The following is a 15,936-nucleotide window of genomic DNA, read 5'->3' as shown; positions in this document are numbered from 1 at the left end:
CCAATTCACCTTCTCTTCAAAGAAGCAAACACCTTGGAACCGCAGAGAAGGGCGCTTTATAAGAAACAAATCCAATCCTTCCTCTTCCAGCTGACAAAGGAAACGCTTCCAGAGCTCGTCCACAATGTCGGACTACAAGTCCCGACATGCCTCTGCAAGACGGCCGGAGCGCCCGGCCACCGTCGTAGGTGTGGGCCGCTTGAATGGAACGTCGGGCGTAATGCGAAGCTTTCCACGGTCCGCGCGGCCGGTACCTGCTCCTCGGGCGTGAGTGCGGCGTGTGGGTCGTGCGCGTGCGCGCTCGCCGGAGGCGCGGGGCGGGCGCGCCGGGCCGTTGCGGGCGCGAGGCTGCTGAGCTTGGCCGCGGCGCCGCCGCGCGCCGGAAAGACCCGTACTTGCGGGACCGCTCGCCTCGCCCCAGGCTGCGGGCAGCCCTGGCGGCCGCCGGGGACCGCAAGGGGCGGAGGAAAGCCGGGGGCGGCGGGGCCCGGCCTCGGCACGCGGAGGAACTGCGGAGCATGCCCCGAGACAACATGGCCTCCCTGATCCAACGGATCGCCCGCCAGGCGTGCCTCACCTTCCGGGGCGGCGGGGGCGGCCGCAGCGCTTCCGACCTCGGCTCGGCGTCGGGCCCCGAGGCCCCGATGCCGCAGGGCTTCCCGGAGAACCTGAGCAAGCTGAAGAACCTGCTGACCCAAGTCCGCGCCGAGGACCTCAACATCGCCCCGCGTAAGGCCACGCTGCAGCCGTTGCCGCCCAACCTGCCGCCGGTCACCTACATGCACATCTACGAGACCGACGGCTTCAGCCTCGGCGTGTTCCTGCTCAAGAGCGGCACGTCCATCCCGTTGCACGACCACCCGGGCATGCACGGCATGCTCAAGGTGCTCTATGGCACCGTGCGCATCAGCTGCATGGACAAACTGGAGGCGGGCGGCGGGCAGCAGCCGCGGCCCCTGCCGCCCGAGCAGCAGTTCGAGCCGCCGCTGCAGGCCCGCGAGCGGGACGCCGTGCGGCCGGGCGTGCTGCGCTCGCGGGCCGAGTACACCGAGGCCAGCGGTCCCTGCGTCCTCACCCCGCACCAGGACAACCTGCACCAGATCGATGCTGTGGACGGACCCGCCGCCTTCCTGGACATTCTGGCCCCGCCCTATGACCCCGACGACGGCCGGGACTGCCACTATTACCGGGTGCTGGAGCCCGTCAGGGACAAGGAAGCCTCCAGCTCGGCCTGTGACCTGCCCCGAGAGGTGTGGCTCCTGGAGACCCCGCAAGCCGATGACTTCTGGTGCGAGGGGGAGCCCTATCCAGGTCCCAAAGTCTTCCCTTGAAGCCGCCGGCGCCCGGTTGCTCTGGGCCGAAGACGTGCCCTATTCACATCTGGGCCTCGCTGCCCCGCGACCCACCATAAGGGCTCTCTCCCTACCCCCAGGCCTGGGCGTTGGATCTACTGGAATGGGCTATAGCCGCTTCCTCCGGAGCCGTGGGAAGCGCGGGCGACTGGAGTGCAGCCACGGGGCCGGGTTAGGGGGCGGGGGAAGGAGGGTAGGCTGGGTTGTTTCCTGGCTCTGTCACTGCCACCGGGCTTTTGATTTGGGGGAAAAGGGGTAGGGGACTATCTGAAGCGCTTCCATCCTAAAGCCATAATGAAAATATTCTTTTCTCTCTTCCTTATGCTATACAAAATACACTAAATGCCCCCACCACCTCCCCTTCCCCGGGTAAATAGGTTTTGTTTTACACTTATGTCCTTGTACCCTTTTACTTATTGTTATAGTTTTAACTTATTGACTGCATGACCCAGTGGTTTGAATTGTTTTTAGTTCAAGTCATTGGTAAAAACTAGGCTTAAAAAGATGAGCTACTATTTAAAGTGAGCTGTCCTGCCGAATTAGTTCTCTGTGGCAGTTAAATCTTTTTTCCAGAGTTGGGGCATCACCCCCAAAACAAAACTATGCATGTAGAGGACAAGATTTAATTTCTTTCCTCCTCTTGCCCAGTAGCCACATCTGGTTTACTCTGGCAGCATCTACTAAGAAATTCAGCACCTGCATATCTCAGTGACAAGTGGTCACTTACAGATTATCTTTCCCATGAGTCTCTAGATCTGTGAGTTGAACAGATTTCTTGATGCAGATTGACCTTTAATGCAAAAATTGTATTATCTTCAAATGACTTTTTGTCTTAGTGTGCTTTAAGAGGTGATAGGGTAATTCTGTGTTTTCTGATGAGAAGATTGATAGGAGCTGAATCTATGCTTCCAAACCACTGAATGTAAAACACCCCTAGCCAGCTGTTGAATTCCATGCCCCTGTTTACTTCCAGTATTTTCCTGCAAAAATAGAGAAAAATGTTGATGACTGTTTCAAATTCTCTCAGGAGCTCTAATGTTCCAGGAGGCTGGTGGTTCCAGCTGTGTTTTGGTGGCAGTGTTCTCAAAACCCCTCAGAATAGTAGAGTCACTGTTTGCTTCATCCAGTGTGGTTTTCTATAGGAAGAGAGAAGGCAGAGATGATCAAGGCTACAGAATAAAGAATTACCTGTACTGCTGGCCATTTTAGAACACCAAAACTTGGGACAAAATACTTCCTAACCTCTTAAACAGTTGTGCTATCTGTAATTAGTTTTATTTTTGTCCTTTTAGTAAGCTCAGCAACTTTACCTTGTTTACAAATGTATTTACACCATTTGCTTCAGGCTATGGAGCACTATTGTTTCCCTCTTTTTACTATTTATAGGATTCCTTTTTCACAACACTTTTAATAAAAACAAACTGTAGAAATAAACACGTTAAAATCTGCCCAGCTGTTGTCTAAGCCCTCTTGATTGACTTGCCCAAATGGCAATCCAGTTCTAAGGTCTGCAATAAGGGGAGATTTGCTATTGGCGGAAAGTGTTGACCCTGGAGAGAAACAGTATGTGCCTTCGCCTCTTTGTGCACACTGGGTTACTATGGCCCAGAGTGAAGGAATGTTTGTTCCCAATTTTTTAAATAGAATAAAAAAGCAAATTCTTGATGATTTTTTTTAAAACAAAATGAAAGATGCTTATTCAATGCGAAATGCCACTCTTCTAAAACCTGAGACAGGAACAATACCAACCATTTCTTCTAGGATTATTAACGTTTTATGGTAGCTTCACATTCTGGTATAGTTTAATATGCCTGGGGGGGGGGCAGTTTGAAGCAGATCTTAATGCTATTCGGTTTAAAAATGAATCCTAGATATGCAAATGATGATTTTCTTAGAAAAATGTTCACAAAATGAATTTTTTTAATAACAGAGTAATGAATGTGTATGGTTATCAGTCACATGCTTACCTGCTCTGAATTAATAGCAAAAAGTTCATTGACCTAGAAAGATTGTTGATAGTGCTGTATATGCTATATAATACAACCTGGAGTACATTAAACGGACAAACTCATACTGGCAGTAGGACAGTAAAAAAGGAGTAATTGTTTTTCCAAACTTTAAAGTTCTCAAGTACAAACAGATTGAATGAAAAAAACTAAGGTGCTTTGCAAAAGAATAGCTGAATTGTTACAGGCCAAAATAGCAATATGCTACTCTCTAATTTAGTTCAATAAGACCAGTGAAACTTTGGGTTCACTAATAAATTCTGAGTAAATTAATGATGAAAACATAACTTGTTTCAGTGAGCCACTAAGGCAAGAATATTCTTCATACAAATACAAAATGTGGTGCAACAAACCTGGCACCTCTTTGCATAATCTGTTCATCATGACTGACTTAATGTGCTGCTGTTGTATTTCCATATATTCCTGCAATGTAGACTATATTTTAGTAACAACTGTGGAAAAAACTTGTCTTCCTCTACACAGACTAATGAGCACAATGATACCACTTTTCTGTTGAATAACAATCGCAATAATTGCCTCTCATGAGTGAGAAGTTTGTCTCAGTATTTCTAAAGCTTTTTAATTCTCTGGTTATATCAAAAGCCAGTTATATTAATGGAGAGTATTATATACCTACCTACTACTTTATGAGAACTGATTTTTTTACAAAGACTTGATTTGCATGGATTGAGTTACACTAACTGCTGTTCATTAATGAAGATTGTGGGCCCGTTTTAAAGAAATACTTGTCAACAGGAGTGGGTCCTCTGAACTTTTAAGACCAGTAGCCCTTAAATTCCTCAAAATCCACACCCTTTATTCCTCCTTTTGCATTGTCCTCTTGTAGGTGCCTCAGCCTTGGCATCCCAGGAAAACTGTTACTGCTCATCTAATCCCAATGATGGTATCTTGTGCCCTAATTCTACTGCTTAGCAAAGAAGCAGTATGTCTTTAATAAAGGGTTCAGCCCATTACTGTTCATCTCTAACCTGAGGCAGTACCACTCCTGTAACCCTCCTATTCTGAATTCTGAACTCCAGGTTACAAACAAGCGAACCGCTGATCCTTTCAGTGTAATGAAGCATCTACTGTCAAGGAAATCGTTTGTTAAGCCCCATATACATACTGAATTTTCAGATCCAGAGATGTTTACATGTCTGGATTAAAATCAGTGTACTTTCAGAAAATAAAGGCATGTTTGAAATTGTTTAGATGTAAATCTTATTTGATTATTACAAAATGAAGAAAAATACTACTATAATGTTTACATTTTAATTACTATTAAAGCTTTAGTCTATACAGTAGGATTATGTCGTACTGAAAACCGGTGGCTTTCTACAGATTCTAAAGCCCAAGTAATAATATACATTTAGTCTATTTCCTTGAGACAGCTTTGAAACAATCTGATTGAAAACACATCTGAAACAACTGTCTAATCATATTTTGCTATAACAGAAAATAGATCCTTTTATATTTAACTTAAGGAAAATACACTAGTGCAAGAAAGCAAAAAGTAATTTTTTCTGTGAAGGAAGGAATCTTTGGACTTAAATGTTTCTTCTCTTTACTGTTTCTGTAAACTTTTTTTTTAATATTTTATTTATTTATTCATGAGAGACACAGAGTGAGAGAGAGAGAGGCAGAGACATAGGCAGAGAGAGAAGCAGGCTCCCTGCGGGGAGACCGATGTGGGACTGGATCCTGGGACTGGGGGATCAGGACCTGAGCTGAAGGTAAACGCTCAACTGCTGAGCCACCCAGGTGTCCCTTGTGTAAACTTTAATTGCAGTTTGGACTGGCAGCATCTTAGGTACTTGATGATGCTGACCATTCATTCATATGTGTGTGTGTGTGTGTGTGTGACAGTTAAAATATCACTACAGCCATTTTTAATATATATCAAACACTTAGGTTTAATTTCATTAACAGTTGATCTTTAAATACACTGATTCATGAATAAGTGAAAACCTTACTTAGGTTTAATAGACCTATTTTTAATATGCAGTGAACCATCACAAATGTATTATGATCTTTTTTGTTTTGTTTTTTTGCATTATCATCTTCAAGCAGTTACTCTCCAGAAGTTTAATCAGAATCCCTAGTAACAGCTGTACCATCAGAAATATTATTCGATAAAGCATATTGAATGAAAGAAGGAGCAGACTTAGCTTTATATGCCTAATTTCTTGAGCAAAGTAAAAAATTAGACATCTGCATTAAAATACCCTGAATGTTTCAAAGCTGAGAGTAAAATCTGATTAAAGATTTACCTAACATGTTAAAGTTAAGTAAAAGCCACCAAGTTGTCTATGAAGAAACACCAAGATGTGTTTCTTATGGTATGTTATGCCACTTCACCAACCCCACATCAAGGTGAAAATGATTATGCAACAGATTTGACTATTAAAATATTCTTACTCTTTTTAAAATGACTTCTTAAAAGCCGTTTTTAAGTCCTGCTTTGTACACAGTTGTTTACATTATCTTGATTAAAGGTGTTCTGAAATTTAAATTGGCAAGCCAATTCTAGATCTTATAAAACTTAGGTGTACTATATTTTAATATACTGAAATTTTGGTAGGAGGGGAGTAGTCCTCAAAAACAATTATCAAAATGTGGCATTTTTTATACATATTTTTACAAAATTAGCCAAGTGGGGATAATAATATGCTGATGAACTAGGAAATATGAATCTAATGGAATAATACCAGTCACTATAAAAGTCTGGCCCTGAAGTTTAGGATTTCTATTTTGTAGTCACAAAAAGAGGTATTCCGTATCTTTGAAATAGGAAAGAGGAAATAGAAGGATTGATTACCTCCACAAGTTCGATCTCAAAATTCCAGGGCTCCGAAGGGCAAAAAGTAGCTTGTCACTGTCTGCTGTTCTAAAATTCAGGCCTTCTGTTATCAACCACATATGAAGGAGGCTGACAGTGGCAAAGGACACACATGACCGTTTTCAGACGATACAGCTGAACAGTGGGTATCTGATGTGTTACACTTGTGTGAGGATCCAGGATCCAGAAGCCGTGGATGAACTTAAATGCTACTGAGGCCCAATTTTAGAGTAAAATAACTTCACAAGAGATCCAACCCATTTACTCTGTATGACCAGTAGATACCTTTCTTTGGATTTATATTTTAAAATCACTACAAAAGGCTTGCAGTTAAATGAGCCCTATAATATATTCTGTTGCAGACTATTATGCAGTACCATGACGGAGCCCGTATATGCCTATTTAATTTGCCTATCAAAGAATGTCTCAGATTTTCTGAGGCTGGTGTGTACCTATCTTATCTAATGAGCAGGGTATTTTGACAGTCTCTGGACCCACCAAACGAATCGCAGATTAGTGATCCTTCCAAATAGGGGTAATCAGGGAGAGCAGACGAGAGAGAAATGAGTCCTGGGGTAATTCCTTTGACAACCCATTAATGCTGTCTTCAGCAGTGTCTGAGTGCATTTTTGATCTGAAAAGGTGATAGCATTTTTCAAAAAGTTTTCTGTGGTCATGAGACTAATCCTGGAACCTAAAAGTCATTTCCAGCTTGACCACGCCACCACACTTTCCACAAAGCCACATCTCGTCTGAGTTCCTGGCCTTGGTCAGGGTTCTGAAAGCAGCCACAAATGTGTAGTCTCCGAGTGGGCACTTGTTTGTAAGTATTTATTTTCCGGAGCCCACTCAGGAGCCAAGAGAAGCTATAGGCTGTTATAGAGGACGGAACAATGAGTCAAAACAACGCCTCCCCACTTTTACACTAATGCACGGGGGAAATCCCCGGAACACTAGTGTTTGATTATGAATGGAGATTGCTTTGGGGGTGAACAGACTGGTGTTCAAAGGCCAGCAGAGAAACCTCGGAGATCCTGGCTTGGTCAAAGCACTAAAAGCCATTGGATGACTATGGAATTCCCACCCAGGAAATCTTTCATAAATGATTTCTGCAGCAAAAATATTGTTGAAAAGTATTTATTTACACTATAGTCATAAACCATCCATTATCTGAACTTCAGTTAGTGGTTTTGCATTAGAATAAATCATTTATATTTCCACAACTATTAAGAGCTAATAACCAAACAAGTCAGCTCCAGTAATATTATTTACATTCTTATCTGCAATTCGACTACAAAGGTAACACTTAAGTCACAAAACAGAGCATACAAAAATATACTTTCTAAAAAAAAAAATCCAAATATTAATAGGCAGAAATATACAGCGATACTAACCCAGGGAATGATTTTTTTTTTTTTCCATAGTAAGGCAACCCATTTACATGCAGACCCTGTAACATTGTCTACATCACACAAGGCACCAAGGACACTTCCAACACAACTGCATGCATCCTAGTTTCAGAGAATATATGTACATCCCCCTTTAAATAAGTTAACCTCTGACTCATTTCAAGAGATCATAAATGCTTTACTTTTTTTCCCAAAGGTTCAGAACTTGGAGAACAGTGCACATCAAAAATACACAAAATCTGAGTGGATATACACTGAAAAAATAGTCTTTAGTTTCTCAAACAACTCAAAAAGGAGCAGATATTGCTATGTCCCTCCCATCACATTGCACTTCCATTCTCTGAGTTTATAATACATATTGCTTAGAGGGTTGGAACGACTAGACAAGCTTTGATTCACTGTTCTAGGGCCACAGAATGCAGCATAAAGGCCATGCTTCATTCACTGTACACCATTCCCCGATCAGTCCCAAGCCATAAAGTGCACATCAGCTTTGCTTCTTCCTGCTGCCCCCACCTGAAGGGCTCAGCATCTCCCAACCTACTGTAGAAAAAGTCTCAAATCAACTCTGACATTCAGAGTAAAAAATCGTACTGGGACAAAACACAAGAGAAGGGGAAGCAAAACCTAGTCAAACAACCCTTTTAAAGCAGGGTCAGGCCTCAGCCCTCTAGGCCAGGGGCCCCCACCCAACCCCTTTTTAAGCCTCCCCTATTACCTTGGGGTGCTAGTCAACTCACCTAAGAGAAACTAAGGTGGGCTGAGTTTTAAGAAGGACCTGCCTCTAAGTGGACAGGGGGCCCTTTGCCCAAGGAAGGAAGAGAGGGACAGGAAAGGGTGGTAGTGTTTGTTGTGCAGCTCGACTGGACCAGTGGACAAGGGGCCTCCGGGGCCTCAAGGAGCTGGTGTGTCAGCCCGAGTCTCATCTCAAGGTGTCCGGGTCCGAGAGGAACAAGGGGCAAGGGACCCACCGCCGATGGTGCTGCCGTTGCTGCTGCACAGCGGCCCCCCAGCCTGCGAGGCCCCGGGGCAAGAGGCTGTAGAGGCAGCTGGCACGGTTGAGGAGGGGGCGCTGCTTTTGCGCTCCTTCTGTCTCAGGTGGATCTTGGTGTGGCGCTTCCTCTCATCACTCCGGGCAAACTTGCGGCCGCAGTAGTCACAGGCAAAGGGCTTCTCGCCAGTGTGGGTGCGAATGTGGGTAGTGAGGTGGTCACTGCGGCTGAAGTTGCGCATGCAAATCCGACACTGGAAGGGCTTGTGTCCCGTGTGGATTCGGATGTGTCGGGTCAGCTCATCGGAGCGTGAGAAGCGCCGGTCACAGCCTTCTGCTGGGCACGGGTAGGGCCTCTCATGCACTGGGGTCTTGCTAGGCCTGTTGGGGTACTTGCGAGGCCTCAGAATGGGCCGCAGAGGCAGGTGGTGTGGGTTATAGGCGGCGGCGGCGGCTGCCGAGCTGCTGCCAGGCAGCCGGGGTCCCTCACTGCCTCCACTGGGCCCTGGCCCTGTGGCCCCAGCACTGGGGCCCCCCAGGGTAAAGTTGCGAATGGTGGAAAGTGGAGTGAGTGGAGGAGGGACTCGCAAGGAGTCCAGAGGGCAGGGAAAGGGTTTGCGGTCTGGGCCAGCTGTACCATGTAGGTCTCTCTGGCACTGTGATGGGAAGAATCCGGGGTAGTCTGGGATCATGGGAAACAGACCGGGGTCCGTGGCTGGCTTTGGGGAGGGGTAGGAAGGAGGTGGTGGGTAGGCCAGAGAGGAGGAGGTGGAGGTGGTGGCTGCCGACAGGAACGCCGAGGGGTCCTGGTAGAGGTCTCCTGTACAGCCAGAATAAGGAGGAGGCGGTGGCGGTGGCGAGTAGAGGTGGTCCAGGTCAGGCTGGGTCTGAGACATGGTGCACACCCCCAGGGGTCCTGTGGCCAGTGGGTTGGGGGAGGCAGAGGTGACACTGGACGAGGCTGTGGTCGAAGCTGGGGAGGTAACCCCTTGCAGGATGCCTGCACTCACAATATTGATGATGCCTTCTGGGTAGCAGCTGGCACCAGGGTACTGGGGGTCAATGGAGAACTTGCCCATGTACGTGAAGGTCTGGTTTCTAGGTGCAGAGACCGGAGCAAAGCTGCTGGGATATGGGAGATCCAAGGACCTCTTCTCTCCAGTCATGTCAATGTTGATCATGCCATCTGGGGAGGGAACAGAAAGAATGGAGGTGGAGCAATGAGAATGCAGCCAAGAATCCCTTTTCATCCCCTCTAAACATAGGTCCATTCCCAAATCCCAGGATCCTAGCACAGTAGAGCTGGGGCAGAGTCCAACAGGTGGGAAGACTGCAGCCCAGAGACAGCAAGAAGAGGGTAGCCCAGGATCCCACTGGCAGCCAGTGACAGTCTGGGACTCAAACTACCTCCAGGAAAGCAGGATGAGCTACTCCCAACCCCCACACACAGCCATCTGTGGCTCTCGTCCCCAATAAAAACACCCAATAATAGCAACAATATTAAAAATTCCCCATCTGCCTGGAACTTCTCTCGCTCTCCTTTGTCTGGGGGGGGGGGGGGGGGCGTCCCACGGCCGGGGCTCCAGGGCAGACACTAGCCAGGAGACTGATCATCCCAGCCAGTGCCGCCCGAGAGGGGAGCCCGAGAAAGAGATCAGTGATTTCCTGGCTGCTACCCATCCGCGGTGCCTTCCCTCCCTCCGTCCCCGGCTGCGCTACAGCTGACGGCTGCTGGAGGGTATGGGGCGCCGGGTGGAAGAAAGCTGTAGGTTTCCTTCCCTTCCCCCCGTCGCAGCCTTGCTCCACACCCGCACGCCCCAGCCCCAGGCCCGCGGCGGATCTTCGAGGAAGGAGCGGGGGCCGCGGGAGACCACTTTCCAGCGCATCGCCAAGGCAACCAGCGGCGCCCGTGCCCCCGCGGGCCTCCCTCGGCAGCCAGGGGGCTGCTTCCCGCCGTGGTGCGCCCTCCTCCTCGTCCTCCTCCTCCTCGTCCTCCTCCTCCTCGTCCTCCTCCTCCTTCCCGCCTCGCCAACCCCCTCAACTTCGCGGGCGGCGCGCAGGTGGGGGCGCTCCTTCTGGCCGCTCGCGGAGCGCGCTCGGAGGTTTCCCCGGGGTCGGCTCTGCCCGGGCGGGAGCGGCGGACGCTTTCCCCCGGCGCTGCGCCGCCGCCCGGCTCTCCAGCTCTCCTCCGGAGCCCCGAACTTTCCCATCACTTTGCCCCTGCCCCGGGAGCGGGGAGGCCCGGCCGCCGCCGGCCCAGCAGCCGGCACAAGCCCGAAGCCCGGGGGGCCGCCTCCTCTACTCCCCTCCCCGCGCCCGCCGGGGGCTGGGCGCGCCGCGGCGCACGCTCGCCGACGACCCGGTGCATCTGCCCGCGCGCCCAGCCCCGGCGAGCCGGCCCTCGCTCCCGCCGGCTCCCCGCGCGCCCCGTGCGGGCAGCAGCGTCCGCCTCGTGCCCCAACGCGCTCCTCCAAGTCCTGCACACGCACCGCACCCCACCCACCACCCTCGAGCCGCGTGGGGCCCGGCCCGCGGAGGGGACGTGCGGCTTACCTCCGGCCACTCCGTTCATCTGGTCAAAGGGGCCTCCCAGTTCGGCATTGGGGAAGATGGTCACCGACGTGGCGGCGAGGTCCTCCACCGGGTAGATGTTGTCAGACAGCTGGTGCACAAAACCACTGAGAGTTACTGGGATTTTGTCTACGGCCTTGGCGGTCATCATTTGCTCCTCGCACAACCTGGAGACCCAACTCCCTCTCTACCTGGAGCGTCAGAGAAGCCGTTTTGGAGAGGATTTGGACTGAGTCTAAGTTGGTGTCTCCTTTTGCCCTCCACGCTTAAAAGCAACCACAAAAAAAAAAAAAAAAATCCAACAAATAAAACTAGCAAACAAGTTGCTGGTTTTTGTTTTTTTTTTTCCTAAGAAAGAAGAAAAACGACTATTTGCCACTGACTCTCTCTCCTGCGCTCCGGCTGGGAAGCCAGGAGTTGCTGGTGTAGTGTTATTATAACAGTCAGTGTGTCCCCTCGCCGAGCTATTAATCAATTGCTGCTCTCTCGGTTAGACGGAAAGTGTTGCTGTAAGTATTTATGGGCAGGGCCTCAATGCCCGTGACGTCGCTGCCCATATATGGACTGAGGAACAGGGCTGGGCCAGGCGGCTTCTTGCCGTCACATGGCCGATTTGCATACGGGCTCGGCAGCGCGGGCTCCGCCGGGCTCGCGACTCCCAGCTCCCGGGCAGCGGGGACCCGCGGGGGTCCGGGGCGCGCGGCCCGAGCCCCAGTCCGCGTGCGGGGCGCAGGGCCCGGCGGGGGGCGGGGGCGCCGCGGGGGCGGCTCCGGCCGCGGGGGGAAGAGCTCGCGGGTCCTAGCTGCGGCGAGGCCTCCCCGGGCGGGGAGGAATTCCGGTTCTCCGGGACTTTCCAAAAAAGGCGAAGATCCGGTGCCGGCGGCCCCGCCTCCCCAGCCCTTGTTTGGGAGCCATTCCGGAAAATTAAACTTCGGAAAGAAACCGAGCGGAGCCGAGACACTACAGTCAAACCCCTACTCACTTTCTTGGCAGCTCAAAACCGCAAGCAAAAGGAGGCAGCTAAGAAAAAAAAAAAAAAAAAGCTGCATGCATTCACGGAAGCTGACTGTTTTTTTCTGAATTACTTGGTGGAAAGAAGTGGCTGGTGATAAGAGTGAATGCGGTATTGCTTTTTTGGAAAGTCTGTGCTATTTATACAGGAGCGAAAACGGAACGGGGTCGGGGTTGTTTGTTTGTTTAAGTATTTCGGGCGCCTTGGGGCTGGGGGTAGACCCCAGGAGGAGCAGAGTAACTGCGGCGAGCTTCGAGAGAAGTCCTCAGCCGGAGACACCCCCTCGCTCTGCCCGCGCGCTCCCCGCCCCCTTCAGCTGCGCGCGGAGCGGGCGCCCTTCCCGGCGCGTCTGGGCGGTCGGCTGTGCGGGGGCGTCCAGATGGAGGCTTGGACACTCACCCTGCCCCGCCGCGCACACGCACACGCACACGCACACGCGCACACACACTCGTACACGCACACGCGCTCCACTTCCGCTACACACTCCCGCCCCCGCTGCCTTCTCACACACCCACTCGCACACCTTACGCTACACACCTCCCTGTTGACAGCGCGCCGGGCGCCCGCCCCGCCTCCTCCGGCCCCCGACGGGCGCGCCGGCCCGCAGCCGGGCCCGACCCCGCAACACGCACGCTCGGAAGAGCCTCGCCGCCTGGCCCCGCCGAGAGCCGCCCCGGGGAGCCCGCGCCGCGCCGCGCCGCGCACCCCAGCTCCCGGCCGCCATCACCCCACACGCGCTGCCCTCCTGGAGTGAACACGTAAACCACCACAGCCGCAACCACACTGCCCCGCATGGAGACCTTCCCGTTTAGTTCCCGAAGGAATTTTTGAGAACTTTAAGGGGGCCCAGACAGCGGCGGGTCCTGGCTCGCAGCACGCCCGCGGGAGGTGGTCCCGGGGCCCGAGCCCGCCGCCGCCTGGCTCCGCGCCGCCCCGAAACCGACAGCAGCTGGGCCAGAGCGCGGGGGCAGCGCCCGCGGCCCGGCCCGGCCCCCGCCCGCCCCCCGGCCCGGGACGGCCGCAGCCTCGTGCGGACCCCGGCGGGCGAGAGCCACGACGCCACGCCGTGGAGGAAGCGCGCGCTGCAGGCGGCTCTCGCGCCGCTCACCTGCCGCCGCCGCCGCCGCCAGCCCGCTCCCTCCCGGCCCGAGCGCGCGCGGGTCGGGACCGCGGGGAGGCCGCCGGCGGCTTCCGCTGCTCCGCGCCGGCGTCGCGTGCCCCCCGCCCGCCGCGAAGCCGTCCCGTGGGCGGCCGGCCACCTGCCCGACTTCCAGCGCCCAGGAAGGGAGTCGGGGAAAGTTCGTCGCTCGCGTCGCGCGCCCTTTCCCCATTGGAGATGAAAATAAAAGGGAAAGGAAGGAAATCGCGGGGACGTTAGCGCCCTTGTAGAGACCCCACCCTCGGCGTAAACGTGCAAAGTCCCATTTCGTAAAAAAAGAAAAAGAAAAGAAAAGGAGAAAACACGAAGAGAACGCCGCTCGCTTACCACGTGCGCCAGCCCGCTCCGCCCGCGCTCCGGCCGGCCCCGCGGGCCCCGCGCTGACCACCGGCAAGACGGCGCCTCGGAGGGGAGCCCGACTCGCATCTCCAGCCTGGAGTCCGACAGAAGTGGCGGGGGGGGGGCAGGTTATGCAAATGCGGGTCGCGGCCGCGGGCCTCGGGCTGCGGCCCCGCCGGCCTCCGAGGTGAGGCACCACACGCGCGCAGCGGGCGCGGCGGCTGCCGAAGCTTCGCTCCCCTCCACGCACATGGGCGGGCGAGTCTCCGGGGCCGCCCCGCGCCGCCCCGAGGGGGAGCTCCTGGACGCCCGCGCGGCGCTGGGAAGGGCGCAGAGGCCGGGGCGCGGGCGCGGGCGGGGGCGCGGGCGGGGTCGCGGGCGGGGGCGGCCCTGGCAGAGGGCACCTGCGGCGCTCGGCGGCCACCCCTGCCGGAGGAGGAGGCCGAGTTGGGGCGGCGGGTGCGACCCGGAAGGCCCCCCCAGGAGAGGCGGGCTGGCCTGGCCCGTCTGACGAGCGCGTTAGAGTAAGTGGGGGTGACGGACCCTCTGGAATTATCCCGGGCTCGCTAATAACTCACACCTCTGAGGGGCCGCACCGGCCGGGCCCGCGGGGGGCGGGGGGCGGGGGGCGGGGGCGGGGGCGGGGCCGGGGGGCGGCCTGGGGCGCGGGCAGCCCCGGCGGCGGCGAGGCTCCGCGGGCTCCCGGGAGGGCGCCTGGGGCCAGTCCTGGGTGGGAGCCCCCCGCCCCCCCCCCGCTGGAAGCGGCTCTGTAGATACTTCCTGTAGGCACCTTCTTCTTTTTCTTCTTGACTGAAGAGCGGTGCTGGAACGAAGTCAAGCCAACCACTCCGTGACCGGCGCCAGGAGAGCCAAAGCGACCTGCCTAAAGTCACGCCGCTGTAAGTGGTGGCGCCCGCCTTGCAACCGGGCCTCCGGATTCCAAGGACAGTGCTCCGGTCCCTACATCCTTCCCGCAGGAAAACGCGGTTCCGGAAAGGGAACAGCTCTTGCGGGACGCAGAGCCCGGGTCGGCCCACTAGGGAAGGAATGGGTCACCTTCGCCAACTTCATCTCTTTTCTTCGGCGTTTCTGAGGAGAGGAAAGCTGAGGTCAGGGCTCTCAAAGGGCAAGGGCCGCAGGGCCGCCGTGGGCACACACTCCTCCCCAGGATGAAGGCAGAATTCGAATTCTCGGGCGCTCTAGACCTAGGTTACGGATGGAGTAAGCAGGTTGGCACAGAGCCAGCAAATTAATAGGCCCTCTAATAGGAGAAGTGGGGCGCCCAGGATCCTTCCAGGAGGGTGTAAGTGAGGAAAGAAAGAGGTAGAGACCAGAAGAACCCTGCAGGTGTTTACAGAGCCCCTCCTGTGCCAGAGAATGACACTTAGTACAGAGATGTGCCAGGGCAGCTACTTTGAGGCACTTGAACTTATTCTGATCAAAAAACTAAAAGAGCCAACCTTTACAAATAAATTGATTCTTAAATCACTCCCCCCAAAAAACCCTGGAAAAAAAAAAAAAAACCCTGAACAAATTAAATGTCTTTCTTTAAAATAGAGTTGTCAAAAGGCCCAAGTAAATGGAGCACTCCAAGATGTGTCAGGATTATTAATGCCAGATTCAGATGTGCTTTGTCCTGAATTCCAGATCCAAAAAGGGAAGGGGAAAGGAAGGAGAGGAGCATTTGGTGGGCTTGCCCCTGTGCCTGGGGGATTGGGTGGGAGGGAAGAGCAAGCGTAGCAGCCGGGGGCTTCCAGCTAGCACTCAGTCTCCTCTGTAAGGGGTCTCCAGCTTTTCTTTCCCCCATGATGTGGACTTAGAATCACGATCAGCCATGAGGCATATCACAAATAATGTTAACATTTGCATTTTGATTTATTAAGAAACATTTTTAACATCATTAGAAGCGATTCCTATTGTAATGTCCTTTTCACTCACTCCCATTCTGATACTGCTACTGGAGTGGGAATCAAAGGGATGTCAGAATTGCTCTTAACTACGGACACACGTGAAAGTACAGATCCAAACTCGAATGGCATAGGACATGTGCATCTCAGTGAAAACCAGGCTAATTGCCAACTCTGCCGTCCAGCCAAGCCTTTCTTAAAGGTGCCCACATGTGCAGAGAAAACTGATAAATGATTCCCTGCATTCGGCATCTCACTAGGCATCCAGTAATCCCAGAGACTATAAAACAAGCACAGATTAGGCCAATCAGAGTTGTTGGGAAGCCTGAGAGCAACATTGCTTCACACCAG

General features: G+C 52.9%; 2 protein-coding genes across 3 annotated transcripts; one reads left to right on the top strand and one right to left on the bottom strand.

Annotated features, from left to right (window-relative positions):
• The first annotated feature begins 256 nt into the window (after window positions 1-256).
• Window positions 257-4,565, top strand: ADO (2-aminoethanethiol dioxygenase). The gene has a single exon (XM_041750124.1). It carries the CDS (start codon window positions 519-521, stop codon window positions 1,329-1,331), a length of 813 nt encoding a protein of 270 aa, XP_041606058.1. The 5' UTR covers window positions 257-518; the 3' UTR covers window positions 1,332-4,565.
• Window positions 4,566-7,318: 2,753 nt separating this feature from the next.
• On the bottom strand, window positions 7,319-11,648 carry EGR2 (early growth response 2). Of its 2 annotated transcripts, XM_041747197.1 has the most exons (3): window positions 11,360-11,648; window positions 11,151-11,259; window positions 7,319-9,783 (listed from the first exon to the last, which is right to left on the bottom strand). In XM_041747197.1, exons 2-3 carry the CDS (start codon window positions 11,167-11,169, stop codon window positions 8,534-8,536), a joined length of 1,269 nt encoding a protein of 422 aa, XP_041603131.1. In that variant the 5' UTR covers window positions 11,170-11,259; window positions 11,360-11,648; the 3' UTR covers window positions 7,319-8,533. The 2 variants fall into 2 exon arrangements, with proteins under 2 accessions (XP_041603131.1, XP_041603130.1); XM_041747196.1 differs by having other exon boundaries at window positions 11,151-11,648.
• Between the last annotated feature and the right edge of the window lie 4,288 nt (window positions 11,649-15,936).

Source organism: Vulpes lagopus, chromosome 3, assembly GCF_018345385.1.
Source record: "Vulpes lagopus strain Blue_001 chromosome 3, ASM1834538v1, whole genome shotgun sequence".
NCBI lineage: Eukaryota > Metazoa > Chordata > Mammalia > Carnivora > Canidae > Vulpes > Vulpes lagopus.
The sequence above is the reverse complement of the archived record's forward strand: the minus strand, read 5'-3'. Positions and strand labels throughout refer to the sequence as shown.

Excerpts from the sequence above, each read along its gene's own strand:
- EGR2 (XM_041747196.1), bottom strand. The coding sequence starts at position 11,319 with ATGATGACCGCCAAGGCCGTAGACAAAATCCCAGTAACTCTCAGTGGT. Across the intron at positions 9,784-11,150 it reads GATGAACGGAGTGGCCGGAG|ATGGCATGATCAACATTGAC; the intron begins GTAAGCCGCACG and ends TTCCCTCCCCAG.
- ADO (XM_041750124.1), top strand. The coding sequence starts at position 519 with ATGCCCCGAGACAACATGGCCTCCCTGATCCAACGGATCGCCCGCCAG.